This window comes from Vanacampus margaritifer, chromosome 8 (genome assembly GCF_051991255.1).
Source record: "Vanacampus margaritifer isolate UIUO_Vmar chromosome 8, RoL_Vmar_1.0, whole genome shotgun sequence".
NCBI classification, from domain to species: domain Eukaryota; kingdom Metazoa; phylum Chordata; class Actinopteri; order Syngnathiformes; family Syngnathidae; genus Vanacampus; species Vanacampus margaritifer.
In genome coordinates this window covers 10,069,332-10,086,405 of record NC_135439.1, presented here as the reverse complement: position 1 = coordinate 10,086,405, position 17,074 = coordinate 10,069,332, and the positions used below count along the sequence as shown (strand labels likewise).

General features: G+C 38.6%; 1 protein-coding gene across 1 annotated transcript in view; it reads right to left on the bottom strand.

The window, feature by feature from the left end:
• Positions 1-17,074, bottom strand: part of ca16b (carbonic anhydrase XVI b) — a 136,114-nt gene that overhangs the window by 36,235 nt on the left and 82,805 nt on the right. Inside the window, exons 5-8 of the mRNA XM_077573100.1 lie at positions 11,004-11,099; positions 6,997-7,063; positions 4,488-4,645; positions 1,850-2,042 (exon numbers count right to left, since the gene is read on the bottom strand). Of these exons, the coding sequence (XP_077429226.1) occupies positions 1,850-2,042; positions 4,488-4,645; positions 6,997-7,063; positions 11,004-11,099 (514 nt within the window). The remainder of the gene's footprint in view (positions 1-1,849; positions 2,043-4,487; positions 4,646-6,996; positions 7,064-11,003; positions 11,100-17,074) is intronic.

The window sequence follows — 17,074 nt, the reverse complement described above, 5'->3', positions numbered from 1 at the left end:
CAAACAAACTACCATGATCAGCAGCATCTGTATTATAATTTTGTTTTATCTTTTGGATGTGTTTGTCTTTGCATGGCACATTAGAAGCAGCTAGTGTTCATTTTATCAGCCATTTTTAAATTGAGTCTCAGTTTTAGTCCAGTTTCAATCACACTTGTTAGATTTTAACATAGTCAACGTCATCCTGTTTTTATTTAGTCCATTTTTAGTTGACTATAAATCTAGCATTTTAGTCTTTATTTTAATCCAATAAAACAAAATTTTATTGGTCTAGTTTTAGTCAACAAAAACTGTCAACTTTTTTGTCTAGTTTTAGTCAGGACAATCATTTTCTTTCTGTATATATTTTTGCTAGCAGATAATGTTGAACACTATTTCACATAAAATGTTGTCTTCTCTTTTTGATGAAAAACTATTTGACACAATTACAGTATATCAACAAGTGGCTACTATGGCTCCATGTTATGAGCTAGTAAATTAGTTAGCATTAGTTAGCGTTAAGATCAACATTATCATTGGAACGTTTTAGACGTTGAATTAATGTTACATTATAACTATAATTTACGAAATTATTTTTGGTTAGCTTTCGTTGATGAAATTAACACTAGAAGCAGCCATTTTGCCATCAACTGAAAATGACATCACAATTGCTCAGGGCTTAGGTAACGACCAATCACGGCTCACCTGTTTTCTGAGATTGGTCATGTGACGGTCACAAGCTGAGCCGTGATTGGTCGTTAACTGAGCCCTGAGCAATTGTGATGTCATTTTCAAAACAAAAATAATTTCGTAAACAGAAAAGTAAATTATAGTTATAATATAACATTAATCCAACGGCTAAAACGTTCCAACAATAAAGTTAATCTTAAAGCTAACTAATGCTGGCTAATTTACTAGCTCATAACATGGAGCCATAGTAGCCACTTGTTGATATACTGTAATTGTGTCAAATAGTTTTTCATCAAAAACATTTCAGACAAAATTTCATGTGAAATAGTGTTCAACATTATCTGCTGGCAAAAATATATACAGGGACAAAATGATTGTCCTGACTAAAACTAGACTAAAAAGTTGACAGTTTTTGTTGACTAAAACTAGACCAATAACATTTTGTTTTATTGGACTAAAATAAAGACTAAAATGCTAGATATATAGTCTACTAAAAATGGACTAAATAAAAACAGGATGAGGTTGACTATGTTAAAATCTAACAAGCGTGATTGAAACTGGACTCAATTTAAAAATGGCTGATAAAATTAACACTAGCTGCTTCTAATGTGCCATGCAAAGACAAACACATCCAAAAGATAAAACAAAATTATAATACAGATGCTGCTGATCATGGTAGTTTGTTTGTGTTTTGACTTTGGGCTTCATTCTAATTGTCTTGAATTATTTCAAATGTACGCTTAAAGGTTATCCTAATTGGCCATTTTTCAACACCCATTTTTGATATGCAGTATAATAGCAGGGTAAATAAACACAGGCGTAATTGATCAAATTACAACGGTGACGTCACGGTGATGCCATTTTCAGTTGACAGAAAGTGGCAAAATGGCCACCCCCTGAGATTGGATTTTGCTGCTTAATTTATATTCCACAAACGCAACATTAACCAGAATACACTGTTTAGACTACATGTGCAACATCGGGGGTTCACTGTGTAGCAATTCCTCTGTGCAGAAAGATTCACCAACCTCATTAAAAATAAAGTACAAAAAATACAACAAAACAAAAATAACAATTGTCATTAAGCTTCCCCCACAGTGGACGAAATCGTGAAATAAACCACATATCTAATAGCAGTCTAGCTACAGCTGATGCTGCCGTACAGTCGCTCATCGCTCACCTCTCGACGCCTCAGTGCTGTGACTGCTCCCGTGAATGTCAGTCAAATCTTTCTGCCAGGCGTCCGTCACCGCAGACTTGAAGACTTTCCTGTTATCAAGGTCCTGCAGGGGACGGAAGTTGTTCCTCAGATACTCCACAGACTTGACGTGGTCCTGTTGCTCTGTCGTAAATATGGAGTAGAAGGCCTCCAGCTGCATGGGAAGGGGGGGGGAGAATAAGAATATTTTTCTCCTGTGTGCTTGAGTCGCGCTCGCCATTAGTCGATTATTCACGACGCCAGGCAGAAACACTCACAGCCTCAGCACCGGCAGACACACGCCTAAATAATTACCATGACCACCTATGGAGGTGTAACTTCTCAATAGGGTAAATTTGCAGCCGTTGATTGGCGTGACTGATCGGTTAGCGCATGCAATAATGACTACACCGCACAGATAGTGTGGAATCAATGTGGCCGACGCGTGCTTGCAGAGGTGAAATACGGGTTCATAAAAGACGGCGTGCGGCGCTGCAAACATTGCAGCCGTGGTCAATACTGCTTGCTGGAGAACAAAAATTCCACTGAGCCCCGCACATTTCGACAACACGGGGGACTCTAGAGGATATTAGGCTGGCTAACACAGGAATTATAGCAAAATGTCCGCGCAGGGGTTCAAGTAAAAAGCGCAGGACATGATTTGGAATGCATTACCTCGCCAAAATAAAAACAAGGCAAAAGCAGCGCGGGGTAGCTTAAGGAAGAAGAATACTGTACGGTCATTCACAGCAAGACTAAAAAAATAACACAATGGAAGACGCCAAACTATTTTTATAATCTATTTGATTACAACTAGCCTTAGAATAGCATTCCAGCTATCTTTATAAAGTACAATACTGTGGACTGCTACTTTGATTATTAACACATCGTTTACGGATGTTATTAGAGCAATTATCGGTGCCGATATTTGGCATTTTAATGAATATCGGCATTGGCCTTTTTGACAAAACTGAAGGCCAATCAAGCTGGTGAATGCGTGCAAAATTAATGTTAGGTTTTCATCAGGGTTGGTAAAATGTTGCAAAAATCTTCACAGACAGTTTCTAATTTTCGCAAAAAAAGTTTGAACATCTTAAGACAAATATTCATTGCCTGCAAACTTCTTTTGTAAACTTTTATGAACCCAGATTAACCCCCCCGCCCACAAAAAAACAACTATTTATTTAAGTTATTCATTTACCTTAGAAAACTTTAGGGAGCTATTAACTTGTTTAATTTTCCACTAAACTTGACACATGCTGATGACCCTGGAAGCTGCCCGCACTTTTTGTTAGAATTTTAAAACATGCCTAATGATAATAAATATTAATAAAGATTTTTTATTTGGACGCTAATATTTTCTGTTTTACTGCAAATTAATATTGGCTCCAAATATCGGCATTGGCCCAGAAAGAAAAAAAAGGCCATCAGTCAATACAACTTTTTTCAAAAATTTATCTAAAAAAAAACAATGATAGATCATTTTAAAAACAGATCTATAAATCCATATACAGCATTTTGCCTTAGAATTGCATGAAATCAATGGTAATTTTCCATTCTAATAATTTCTAGTTCCTAATCACAAAACGGCCACAAGAGGGTGGCTGATCCTATTATCGGTCACCGTCGCAAATAACGATACCTTGAAATAAGGTCTTGTATCATTTCTCGCCTGTCCCTGAACATTTCTTTTTGTTGCCATTTTCCGGGTGCTGAAACAGATTAATGGCATGTCCATTCATTTCAAAGGGGAAATATGATTTGAGATCTGAGTGTTTTGAGTTACGAGCACGGTTATGGAATTAAGCCAATGCACCATGGCTTTGTACATGGCTGTTGTGCAACAAAATGGTCCACTTTTAACCCTGGAGAACCCACAGGGTCAAATTTGGCCCCTATAAATTCTGCTACTCAAATAACAAAGACCTTTTTTTTTTTTTTTTTACAAATTTAACTTCAAAAGTCCAGAGTGCCACTTCTGACCCCTGCATGGGGCCATCTAGTGGATGAATATTGCACTTACATGAGCCAGAGTGGTGGTGACAAGATGGCTGGCAACATGCAGTTTTGTTGAGCTGGAAATCAATCCAAACAAAACCATCTTCTCAGCAAACCATCAGATGGTAAAATTGTGTTTTTATCTATTTCATATCATGTTGCAGAATGCCTAGCAGTATGTTTTATATATATATATTTTGATAAATTAGCAACTCTGAGCTAGTTCAAAAAACAAGGGTTTAAATTGAAAAAAACATATTTTGGTGTTCAGTGAACTTATAGCAGTCATTTCATGTATAATTCATCATTTTCCAAAGAAGAAGAAAAGGGTTCTTGGGTTCTCCAGGGTTAAAGGATGATAATGAAGTGGCTGAGAATGATGAGCAGCACCGTTCAATTTCCCAACATGAACACAGTTCGAAATTGTGACTAAAGTTGCCCCCTAAGGTTTGTAAAAATGCTGCTTTCCTTTCCTATGCAAAAGACTCGCAGGAGGGACAGACAAAGAAGCGGAAAGATGAGAGGAAGCCTTCGACGGCATCCACCGGCAGCGTGCAAATGGGACCCGGCCGCGCGTGGAGAATAATCCGTCCGGGCATGCGAGCGTGTGCGCTGAACGAACCTGCGAGTGGGACAGATATACGGGCCTGGAGAAGATGATCCACTCCACCACCTTGCTGCAGGGCGGCATGGTCAGAGAGCCGGTGTATCGGTAATAGCTATCCACAGATGATGGCAGAAGGTCCCTCAGGATGAACGACCTCAGGTTGGTCTCTTTTTCTGGGAGCAACACAGGAAGAGCAAAGAGTTGTTTACCAGCCAAAACATCTTATCTTTAATACCATGCACGTCTGGAGTTAAATGTATGCCTATTTTTAGCCGATTTCATCTCACTCGCCCTCATTTGAAAGCAGCTCCATCAACCAGAGAGCTGTGAGCTCAGATGGCTGAGGGAGATGAACGCGGGGGAGCTCAGTCAGGTAAAATTGTACGCTCTGGCACTGATCTGAGGCTGGGCGCTAGCCTGTTCTGCACCGCGGAACAACTGTGGACACGGGGATTAGGGGGAGATAGCAATGATTTCTAGATGGGCTCTATCTGATCGCAACCAGGCTAGGCAAAGCAAACAAACAGGAATCGCTTTGTGACACACGAGGAGATCCCTTTATCTCGCGCAAATATGTTGTGTGGGGCTCTGCCAGTGGGTTTGTCCTAACCTCCCAAGCCATGGAAGGAGCGTGTTTATGTCACATCTATTTGCTCGTGACCTTATCTTAACAGCGGTTTGGTGCAAATTAAAAACGCCACACCCACTCTTTGACGGCAAGAAGATAAATATGGCGGAGTGAAGCACGAGCATCTGTCGTCGAGCTGCAAAACGTGCCGAAGATTCTCACATGGTTTTACATACCGCTATGTAACGAAGCAAGGCTGTATTCAATTCAGAATTGAATTGATGATGACCCAATTAAATCCGGTTCAAGAGGTGCCAAACAGGAAGCAGAATTGCAATTGAGATTTGGATTGTAGGAAATAGAATTGAAATTCATTTAAGTGTCTTTCACAATGCAGCTTTTCAGTTTATAAGCTTATTAACATTATACAAATATTATTGGAAGGACTCTTTGCTCAGCGTAGTAATTAGATATATTTTTAATTAACATCAAAAGCCTACTCAGATAAAGCAGTTAATTAAAAACTTTGAAATAGTTTGCTGTGATGGCCCCTCGATTTGTGTAAGTCTTTAAAATGGCTGCCCAAACATTTCGGACATTTTGTTTGGAGCACATTGTCTCGCTCTCACAAAAATGTGATGAGAATGAGAGTCTCTGAAGTGCATTAAATCCGATTCGACTTCCCGTCACTCAAATTTTAATTCATCTATTCAATTGAATAATTGATGTATTTTTATTTTAGCTCATATTGAGTTATATGCTGATAGCAACATACAGTTAGCATATAAAGATGTTTAGTAATTTTTGTTTGTTTTCATGGAGCAGTTAACTTTAAATGGTAGTATGCAATTATATTCAAAAAAAAAAAATCCTAGTACAATACTATTATTTATAAACAGTTAAAATGAAAAAATATATATATAATAACACTCCAACCACCAACAATTTTTTTTTTCTGGATTTGTAGTGTCCCAATCATCTTACCAAGAAAACGCACAGCAACTTCACAAGACTGAATGGATTCATTTTTTCAATCAGGTTCAAAAAGAACAATTGCTAGAGAGCGAGAGAAGAAAAAAAAAAAACCACGACAAAAATTGCAACTGTGAAAGGAAAATCATAGCCGTAGCCAAAGCATCTGGGGAGCAACTTCCATCCCCTGTGATTGCTTTGATAGTTTTAAAGGCTGAAATTTCATCGGAACAAATGGACCCTTTTCTGATTCTGAAGACGACTTGCCCACTATTTTTCTAAAAGTTATTTATCCCGTGTGTGCGTGTGTTTGTTCATTCCAATAATACAACTCGGTCCATTTAGTAGTAAACAAGTGCACCCGAAGTCCATTGGCGAGTGCGCGATTACGATTTTGAAGAGACTAGCAACAATTACTTTACGTGCTCCTCCGTGTACGAGCGACCGACAAAGACAATCGGCGGGAGGTTGTAGAACAAGTCATATGTGTCGATGCAAACAAATCAACTGAGCACTCCGAAGCTGCAGTGAGGAACATCTAACACATCTGCTCAAGGTCTTCATAATTCATGCATACAGTAAAAGCTGACAGGGAAGCAATAATTTAAGAGTACCTTAAAGTACCAAGGCAACACAAGCCATGAAATGTTAACCGTGAATATGAGTACATTTAAGAAGAGCTAAACGTATACATGCGAGCTGAGTGGCCATTAATAAGCCTATATGTACAGTGATAAATACTTGCACCTTTGCATGTAAAGCTCTGAGGAGGACTTGATCGGTGGCAGAGGCGGTATTTTTGCCTCCTTTTGATGTTAATCGCTGCTCAAATCTTGTCTGCACAGTCTAATTTGGGACTGGAAATGTGCGGGCAAATGTCTGAGCAGCTGAAAATAAGAGCAGCATGCTTTGTTTCTCTGGAGGTGAACCAGTGTTGCATAGCAGGCACAATGTTTTTTTTTTTTTTACCTCTTAATTACTTACCATGATGTACTACTCCTTTCAAGCCCTGGATGATGGGCTCCACAGCTGGGTTATCTTTTTGCCCGAGCTGCAAGAAACGTTAAGACACAAGAGATTATAAATGATAACAACACAAGGACAGTAACTGATGGGAGGGGCTTCATGAGAACATCTATTGAAAATTACATTATGTTCCCTTGGACAATATTAAACCCAAAACTTTTAATATGTCAAAGGCAACCATTTTGCTGTCTAACGATTTATTCATGATTGATTTTTTTCTAATGTTATGTAATGAAGATCGTCTCAATTATCTCTTTTTTTTTTTTTAAACAAAGGTGTGAAACCTTTTTATATGGCTGTAAATCAGCAGTGGTTCAAATTAAGAATTAAAATTAAATTAAATGGTTACTCTTAACTTTAGAAATTAAGAAAATTAAAAAATTCTGATCTTTTTCTGAAAATCATGTGATCTGCCCCAATTTCTGATCGGATCGGGACAACACTATTCTACAACCCTAAAAAAACCAGCATTTAAAAACAATTCCATCATATTTTTGAAAACAAAACTATACTACCAATATTATGTGTTCAAATTGCCTTTCGAATCAGCTTAGTAGGAAACTGAATATTAATGTCACAATTGCATGTAGCTGTACATAAAAAATATCACTTGTGTATTTACCTAATATGTTCCATATGCAAATACATGTTTTGTTCCTCTTCTGATGAATAACTATTCAAATAATATTTATTATTATCTTTTTTTTTTAATTAAATAAAATCATTTATTATATTATGTTCTTTGATTTTAATTTAATTTTCCAAATAAAAAGGCAAGTCCGACCTGGGTTTCAAGTTTCAAGTATTTCGCCGTACATTGGGTTCTAAATTGACAACATTCCCACTCCTACAAATTTGTACAAAGGTTTGAACACGGCATGATTTATTATTAGGAATATATTACTTACGTACGCTAAGTCAATTCAGTATTTGTATGAACAATCATGAATATAAAATGAAAAGAGAAACAGTGAGTCCTATGTCGGTACTGCCATAAACCAAAAACCGCATTCTTTTTTTCCTTCTTTTTAACTTCCTGTCACCGACCCAGTTTTGAGTGCCGACCCTCCAGCTGAGAATAACTGTTGTAAAGGATCCATAGCAACTTCTGAGTCTTGTGCCACTTTCTTGTGTCATCAATAAAAATTCACTTTAACTCAAGGGTATGAATATTTTTTAGTTTAGGAATGTATCCTTGGAGAGAACTGATTCTTTTATGGGCTTTATGATGCTTCTTTGCTTGCTGTTACTCAATGTGACTTTTGTCATTTAGCAGCCATGTAAGAAATACAAAATCTCATGAGGACAAACAGCATTTACCCTTTTCTTTATGGTCACAAAATCTGGCCGTAAGTGCTCAAATGCACTTTGTGCCACATTATCTATGTCCTACATAAGTCGATGAGAACAAACAACAACAAAAAAAAAAAGTGTTGGGAAAGCAGGGACTGATCTTCCTATGCTTAACATTAATTCAGGTCAGTCTAAAGAGAATAATTACGTGGAAGTGAATGCTGAATGTGGATAATACACACACCTTAGAGGCCATTAACGGGCCTTTTGGGAGCTCAAGAAGAGTCCTCTCATTGATTAGAAATGGTAAATCTGAGCCCATGTGTATGTATGTATGTGTGTGTACGTGCACTAAAACCCCCTCGCTGTGTAAAAGGCTACTCAGCGGATTGTGTATGGGGGGTGCTAATTGCAGTAAGCAATAGGGCTGTCAGGATCCAACAGAGGCATTTAGGTCCTTGCTACATCCGCGGTCCATCACTGTCTGATGGTAGGCCCACATTCAAAACACCTGTGTCCCCATTATAGCCCCCCCCCACCACCACCAACCTCCTCCACCAGATCGCTGACCCTTGTCTGTGTGCCATTAAGCGGAACGTTAGTTCACATTGATCAGCTCCCATCAATTGCACAAATACCGCTAATAGAAATTAGTGTGTAACACCGCCGTAGACCGTGAAGCTGTCAGTCCTTGTGAATGCTTTTTCCAAGGTACATAAATCTCTGGGGTGTTCTTACAGTAAGTAGAAATTAGGACCGCTGTTGTATATCAAGAGCCAGACCTGGAGGGAACAATTTATAGCGTCTCTGTAAGTAAGCAACAAACCGGTGGGACAATTTCATTTTGGAATTTGCTGCAGCTTTTTTATTGATTTAATTGATTTTTTTTTGTCCGTTAATTGATTTGTGTTGCTTTAGAGACGTGGAATTCTGTCAAATAATACATCCATGCTAATTCAGTAGCCCTTGGAGGCTTTTATTTTGAAGTTGGCTGGCGTGGTGCATCACGTGACGGCTAGCTTGTTTTTATTCCTGCTACCAACATCAGCACAACACCATCCCAAAATCACATTCAACAGCTAATTTAAGATGCTAAGAAACCGCTAGTTAATTATGCTGTCATTGTATGATATGGCACAAGTCTCCGGCGTTAACGGCTAAGCTAGGTGCTGTAGCAAGGAGTGCACGTCTGGCAACAGCAGGTACTCTGACGGTTGTTGCTTTGCTTTCTTTCTTTTCTTTGTTTTTTCCTTCTTTCCTATTTTATAATTCACTCTATATTTTAAAAAATAATAATAATAAACCGACCATCGATTATAAGAAGGGAAGGTATCCTGCCTTATGTTGTACTTGACATTTTGAATTTGAATCTTTTTGTTTTTTAAATTTCATAAGCAAGTGTTCTATATTTTTTTTGTTTTTTCAGTTTAAAAAAAGAAAGAAAAACAATCCAATCCCTGACTAAAATCCTGACTAAAAATGAGTTTTTTATCCATTACACCATTAGCATAAGGTACAATTACCGTATTTTTCGCAATATAAGGCGCATCAGATTATAAGGTGTACCTTAAATGAATGACCTATTTAAAATCATTTTCCATATAGAAGGCGCACCTTATTATAAGGCGCATAAAATAGAAGCTACTGTTGTGGCTGGAATTGCGTTAAGTATACACTAGATGGAGCTACGCTAAAGAGAATGCAATACAAACCAGTGTTCTGACAACTCAGAATATGGTTCCATATTAACAATATAAAAATAACTCAATATTGTTCAAACGTTAATATCCATATTTACAATATCTGCCAGCCTTGTTCAGGTGTGGGACTACCGTTCTAACCTCTGTCACTTTGGCGACGCCCCCCGACTACGGTGGGCGTACTTAACCAGTACTGATCCACATATAAGGCGCATCGGATTATAAGGCGCACTGTCGGTTTTTGAGAAAATTAAAGGCTTTTAGGTGCGGAAAGTACGGTTCTCTGTCTGTTCACCTCTTGCCATTCATACATCAGAATACAGTAAGCCAGCTTTGTGTTCAATTAAACTGGCTCAAATTTTATACTAAATCAACTTGTGAGTAAATCGAGAAAAATCAATATTTCGCTATCGCTACTTCATGGCATTTTTGTTTGGTGGAGTGCTATGAGATGTCTCTAATGTAAAATGGACGCCGTGGCTCAAGAAAGGCTGGGAAACACTGCACTATAAGCCATGTAGACGCGATGACGAGAGCTGAAAAAGCGTTGTGACCAATAAATTTAACCAAGAGTAATGTGATACCATAAACAGACACGAGAGGACATCTAGCATTTTGCACTGCCCCAATTCATGGACCCAACCAATGCAATTTACGAAGGAACCTCTTAAAGCTGTGCCATACCTTGTTAAATGGGAGTGCCTAGCATAGCTTATGTATCAAATATTGGCACAGTTAAGCCTTATGTCACTATGTTCCAGAAAAGAAGGGCACCCTTTGAAGCAGCCTTTGTATTGTGAGAGACTTTGCACCGTGTTGACATCCACCGTTGCTCAAAATGATGCAGTCCCAAAATTGGAACACAGCTTTTTTTTTTTGCGCGCCTTCCTTTCAACACGGGGCTTGTTTATAACAAAAAAGATGACAAGCTCTTTGTGTGTTGCAGGCATTGTGGTCTTGTTGGTACTTTACCTCAAAGAAGACCGACATGGCGGCAATGATGCGTCTCTCCTTGATGGCCGCGCCGAGGCTGTCAAAGTCATCGGAATTGTAAAGGTAGATCTGCATCTAGGATGGGGAGACAGAGCATACATCGCGTGAGGAGTGGACAAGGAGAACTAACTGTCCTCTCGTAAATCCCTCCTCGCACATACTACACACTGCTGGGAAGCTGATGAAAGGCTTTTTTTTGGGGGTGGTGTATAAAAGAGGGTGTATTTATCACTCCCATAAATCTCCTATAATGTGTGCCATTCCTTTTTGTGTTCTGCCGCTGCTGAAGGATGCTTAAGAAATACCACGTCCCGTTCCTCAGGGCTACAGTGCTTACACAGACAGGCAAGACTGTAGGAATGTGCTCTTTCCCTGCAGAGAGATCTGAGAGAATAAAACGCTTCTCATCAGCGCTCCCAATTACCTTAAATCACCCGCAACACTGTTTCTGGTTCCACAACAAAGCTTAAAAAAAAGTGTGGCTGTAATGTGAAAACCATCATAGAAAGAGTAGCGAACACCTGTCAAGCTACCATTTTGCTATCAAAAAGAATTTGATTGCTTTCATTTCCAAGCAGACACATAATGACATGTGGCGATGATCAAAATCAGCAAATGATTGTAAAGGTAGTAATTGGACCGATCCATCATCACAGTCTAGAGACTCTTTAATTTGAAAAAGCCTTTCATGTCACTGAACCAAGTTAATTGCCAATAAGAAAAAAGGTCCTAGATGTTGATTTAATTTAAGAGCACGGCTTTCAAAGGAGAACTTTTGAGAGTGCTGAAAGTAGCTTTGCTGACAATATGCAAAAAAGTAGAGAAGCATTTAAAAAAAAAAAAACGTTTTAGATCCATGGTTTGTTAATGAGACAGAATAATAAGAGATTAACCAAATTCAGATGATTTACATCAGTTGCTTTAACTGCAGCCTTAAGTGCAACTAATTTGTTGTCTGGGAACGCGGCACGAAGGAGCGCTCGCCATTCTTTAACTGTCACATGGTATTAACTACATCACACAATTAAATGGGCCCCCTTGGGTTTTCATTTAGCCACAGAGATGGGCTTTTGTGACCCGCGCTTGTTAACGGCGTACTTTGGAAAACAGAGTATTCAATTCCAAAACGCTTTCAAAGCAGGCCTTAAAAGTAAACGTTGCTGAAAGCACGCCGCTTGACTTGCATGACTGCATGCTTCATTTCACTGTACGTCTTTTCAAGATCTGATGCTAATCTCCTGTTCGACGACGTCGATTTTAAAGATGAGAGGCAGGTGGTCTAACCAAATGTATTCGTTTTCGGCATGAGGTTTTCATCAGTGCATTCACCACATCCCCAACAGTGAGAAGGGAAATGCATCTTTACAGGCGTTGGAACACATTTGAACTTGTGAGGTGCAAACTGAAAGGCAAAAAATTGAGCTCAAATATTTACCCACAGCTCGTGATGTCCACATTTTATGAATTTTTCTCTGGCCTAAATTTGGCCACACGCATCCTTTCCTCAGCTCAAAGTGTGTGCAAAGCCGCATTCTACATTCCAATTTAAGTGGAAATGGATAAAAAGCTTCTCATGCTTGGCATCATTTCCCACGATGGCGAGGTATTGAGGCACAAGAAGAAAACAATAAGAAATAAGTGTGTGGGAGGCAAGGTCTCCGATTCTTTGTAACTCTTGCTTCCAGAGCTGTTTGTTGGTAAATGTTTTTGTCTTAAACGCAGGCTGATTCTCGCACTTCAATCCCACGCAAATATCGCACTTCACATCCAACTGGCCGGCGCAGTGGCTTCAATTTTCACCAAGAAATGAGTGTCAGACATATTCTACTGCACGTACAGCTACACCAACATGAAATTATTTTATTTGAGTAACTTAACTCATTCACTCCCAGCCATTTTCACTGAAGCAACCCCCTTCGCTCCCAGCTGTTTTACTGGATTTTTCAAGGCCCACATAATATTGTGCTCTATTGCTATAAAAACATGGAACCTACTAAAATAAAGATCAGAGTCTCTTTTATTGATGGGGGAAAAAAACTATATTTGTATCTGTTTCTGTTTTGCAGCAATTAGCATTTGAATATAGCTAAGTTTCATTATTATTCAAAAACCTGAAACTGGGGAAAGAGCTTTTTGCAACATGGCTCTAGTTGATCTCTTATACTTTGCTGCCACCTGCTGGCCGTTTTTTGTAATAACAAGGCTGCATCAAAGCCTTCTGTATGCTCTCGCATAAAAAACATATAAATACGTTTTTTGGGCCATGGCAATATTTAAAATAGAACGTTTTTTACACGTTTTTGGAAGCAAATGAGTTAAAAGGAACGCCAGCATTAAGAAAATAACATACTAATGCAGCTATACTGAACAGTAGGTAAGGATATAAAAAGTAGAGTTGACCATTTAAACGGTCGTCTGATTATATTGCTTCAAACATAAAATAATCGGCCAAATTGATAAAAAAAAAAAAAAAAAAAAAGTCATGGTGATAAAAATCCCTTTAAAAGAATAGGAATAATTGAAAATATGAAAAAAAAATGCAAATATGCAGGGGTCAACTGCAGTTTGAATTTGTAATAGCAACATTCACCACTAGATGGCAGACCTGACTTAGTTGCACTTACAGTGGGTCCTAATACTACCCTACTGTATACGACAACACGAGTAGGCAATAGGTAGAATTGTTTGTGCATTTGGAATGCAAAGATGGCTTGGACATATCCTGAAGAGAGATAGTGAGTATATTGGCAGAGAGATGCTGAGTTTCCAAATGCCAGGCAGGAGGTCTAGAGGAAGACCAAAGAGGAGGTTTATGGACGTAGTTAAAGAGGACCTGAAGGTAGTTGGTGTGAGAGCAGAGGATGCAGAGGACAGAGTTAGATGGAGGCAACTGATTCGCTGTGGCGACCCCCTGAAGGGAAAAGCTCAAAGGAAAAGAAGAAGAGGAGTGAGATGATTTTGTGGGGGGGGAGAAATGTACAAAATGAGTTCTTATTATATGCCATCCTTGAATGATAATATTTATGCAAGAGAGCCCTTTGCACTGGAAAAATGTTTTTTTTTTAAGAAACAAACAAAAAAAACGATTTTTACAGTTGACACCCGCTATTCATGAGGAATGGAGATCAAGCTCAAATTCACGCATAATCGACACCCACTAAAATGCATTTGAAAGCCTAAAAAATAAAAAATAAATCCATAATAGCCGATTACAATGCTGCCAAATGAAAGCAATTTAATTGATTGACTAAACATCTTGGCTGAGAAAAAGAGGTCAAAGGCGCCATTATTACACATACAGATATGATAATTAGGCCGAAATTGACAATTCCATCTATCCTCCATTATCAAGTCTAAAATGTTACAAATGATATACTGTATGTACACACTACTAAAACGTGTCTGTAGCCGTTTTATCGAATGATCACCAACAACAGATGTACAATTATGTAAGACTAGAACGATGCTATATTTCATGTGAGACAAGTATAGTACAGGTTGGAAAAATGTATGCCAAATGCCTTCCATGCTAACAATAACCTCATATAATCGGAACCTTTAGTGTGAGGATAAGAAAGTATTCCTTTCAATCTGATAGTGTATTATCACATTTTTTCTGTGAGACAAAGCAAGATGTCTGCAGTTTTGAGGGGGAAGTTGCACCCGGCACACGATCGCTGCCTGCTTATGGATGTGTAAACGTCGCCTAAGGAGAAATGGGCAAAAACGCTTCTTAATCAGGTTGTTTTGGAATCATTAACAGGAACATTTTGTTTCTGCAGTTGTCTGGAAAGTTTGGATACTTGACACGAGCCTAGAAGCAGGAGGTCGGGAACGTTCATAGATTCTTTTACGCTCAATGTTTTACCCAGCAATACTAATTAACGTAAAAGAAAATAACAACCATAGCCAATCGATGACCTTCTGTCAAATGTCCATACTGCGCTGCACGCAAAATACGCTTAAGTAAAAATGTTATATCGTCATTATGCTATAAAATAGCAGCGCGACTTTCCTTCACACATTAGCTCTCGTGTTGATGGAGCATTCGTGGCTGTTATGGTGTTGCAAGCAACATCAAACTAATGCAAAATATCCAACTCCTAAAAAAAACATAAGACATAATAAGTCTTATGCTGCGGTGATGAATGTTGATACGCCGTCAAAAGCACAAATTGCAATTCCATCTCCACTCATAATGCATGACTATGGCATATATATATATTCACCGTAGTGTACACATTACACGTATGACATATAAACAGCACATATGTGCAAGCCAGGACATTTCTCAGGTGCAATTTGCAATCCATGTAAAATTATTCAAACCTGCGTGACATGTTAATACAGTACATTATATGAAAAGATCTCCCAATGGAACCCTCGGGGAAAAACAAATCAAGCGATTCATTTTTCATTGTGCTGTTTGAGCAAACAGGTTGGGCCGCCTATCGATTTGTCCGCTCCACTCTCATGTAAGAGCCTGCGCGCTTATATTAACGTCAAGCTCAGGAGCCACCAGCCAAGCAGCCCCTTTTGTTTATTTTACTACATGAGCATGTTACAAAAGCCAGCAGGGTCCATAGAGTAGCGCCACACAATTTGTCTTTCCCGCAGAACCCAGCGGATAAATGTACATGTGGTTTAGTGCTCGGGGGGGGTGGCAGGTGGGAGAAACATCGGAATGCCTTTTTACAGTATGAGATATGCAACTCGGGGCTGGAGGTGGCTGCGGATACGAGCTCTGAAACTGAAACTGGAAAACATTCAAGGTCATATTAGCCTGGAAGTACAAAACTAATGCAATGCTTTTAAGATGAATGCTAACACACAAGGCAAATTGCTATATATGAACAACACATTTTATGACTAGGCTTTACATGATCAGGTTTGTTTGGCCATATTATTTATTTAAAAAAAAAAACCTTTGATTTACTCCATAGCTAATCGCCGCCATTTGCGGGGCAGTGGGACTGGCCCGGCCACAAATTATTTTATGGAGTCGATCAATGATGTCATTGATCAATAAATAAAGACATTACAGCCAATCACCGATTTTGCATAAAATACTAAATAAAAATCGTCCGATCCCGATGTAAAGTCTGCATATGCAATATCACTGCAGTTAATGAGTCACTTATAGTACTGTAATTGTTAAAGTCGTCTTTGTTTGTGTCTGCATGAATGCGTTATACTGCCCCCGGTGGTCAAGTTACACGTACCATAAGGAGTCACAATTGAATTCTTTGAATTGTATTTAATTATGTTAACGCTGTAGGTTGTATAAAGTGTACATTATAGACTTATAGGAAGCTGGAAATGATTAATGGCATTTCTATTCATTTCAGTGGAGAAAGCCAGGTGGTAAATGTAGAGTTTTCCTTCCAATTCCATGCAGTGGATTCATATACACCGCATACTAATTCACAGATTGTTTTAGTTCCTTTTCAGAAATGCACAGTATATGTCTCATAAATTACTTTTAATGGAATATACAGTATAGTAATGCCACTTTTTTTTGTTGTGTTGCCTTTAGTGTCTGTAATTGGATGGCTTTTGCTCATGTTAACTGCCATAACAGCATGTCCAGCCAACAACTGTGTTTTATGGACATTTAGTACACGTTCACAAAATTAATGATGTATTTAAAGTACCTGCACATTATGAACCCGATCAAAGGAAAAATGTGAGTTTCACATTAAACACGCATCATTCTTCCAAGCAAGTTCCCATCAAGCAAAAAAAAAAAATGCTCATCGAAGCAAAAATACCATGTGCCAAAAACTTTCTATTTGAAATTAAGTATCTAATTTACGATCATTTTTAGCTTTTTCTAACAGCTGCGCATCCACTTATTTGGAGACACATGATCAAAAGAGCTGCGCTGTATACAATCGCAGCACGCCGAACGCAAAATGGCAATGCAAAAAAAAAAATAAATAAATCATCTAATTATAGAGACATTCAGGATCAAAAGCTGTGTGCGGAGACGCCAACGGAAGACACGAGCTATGCAGCTGCACACGAAGGGGACGCACACTAACCAACGC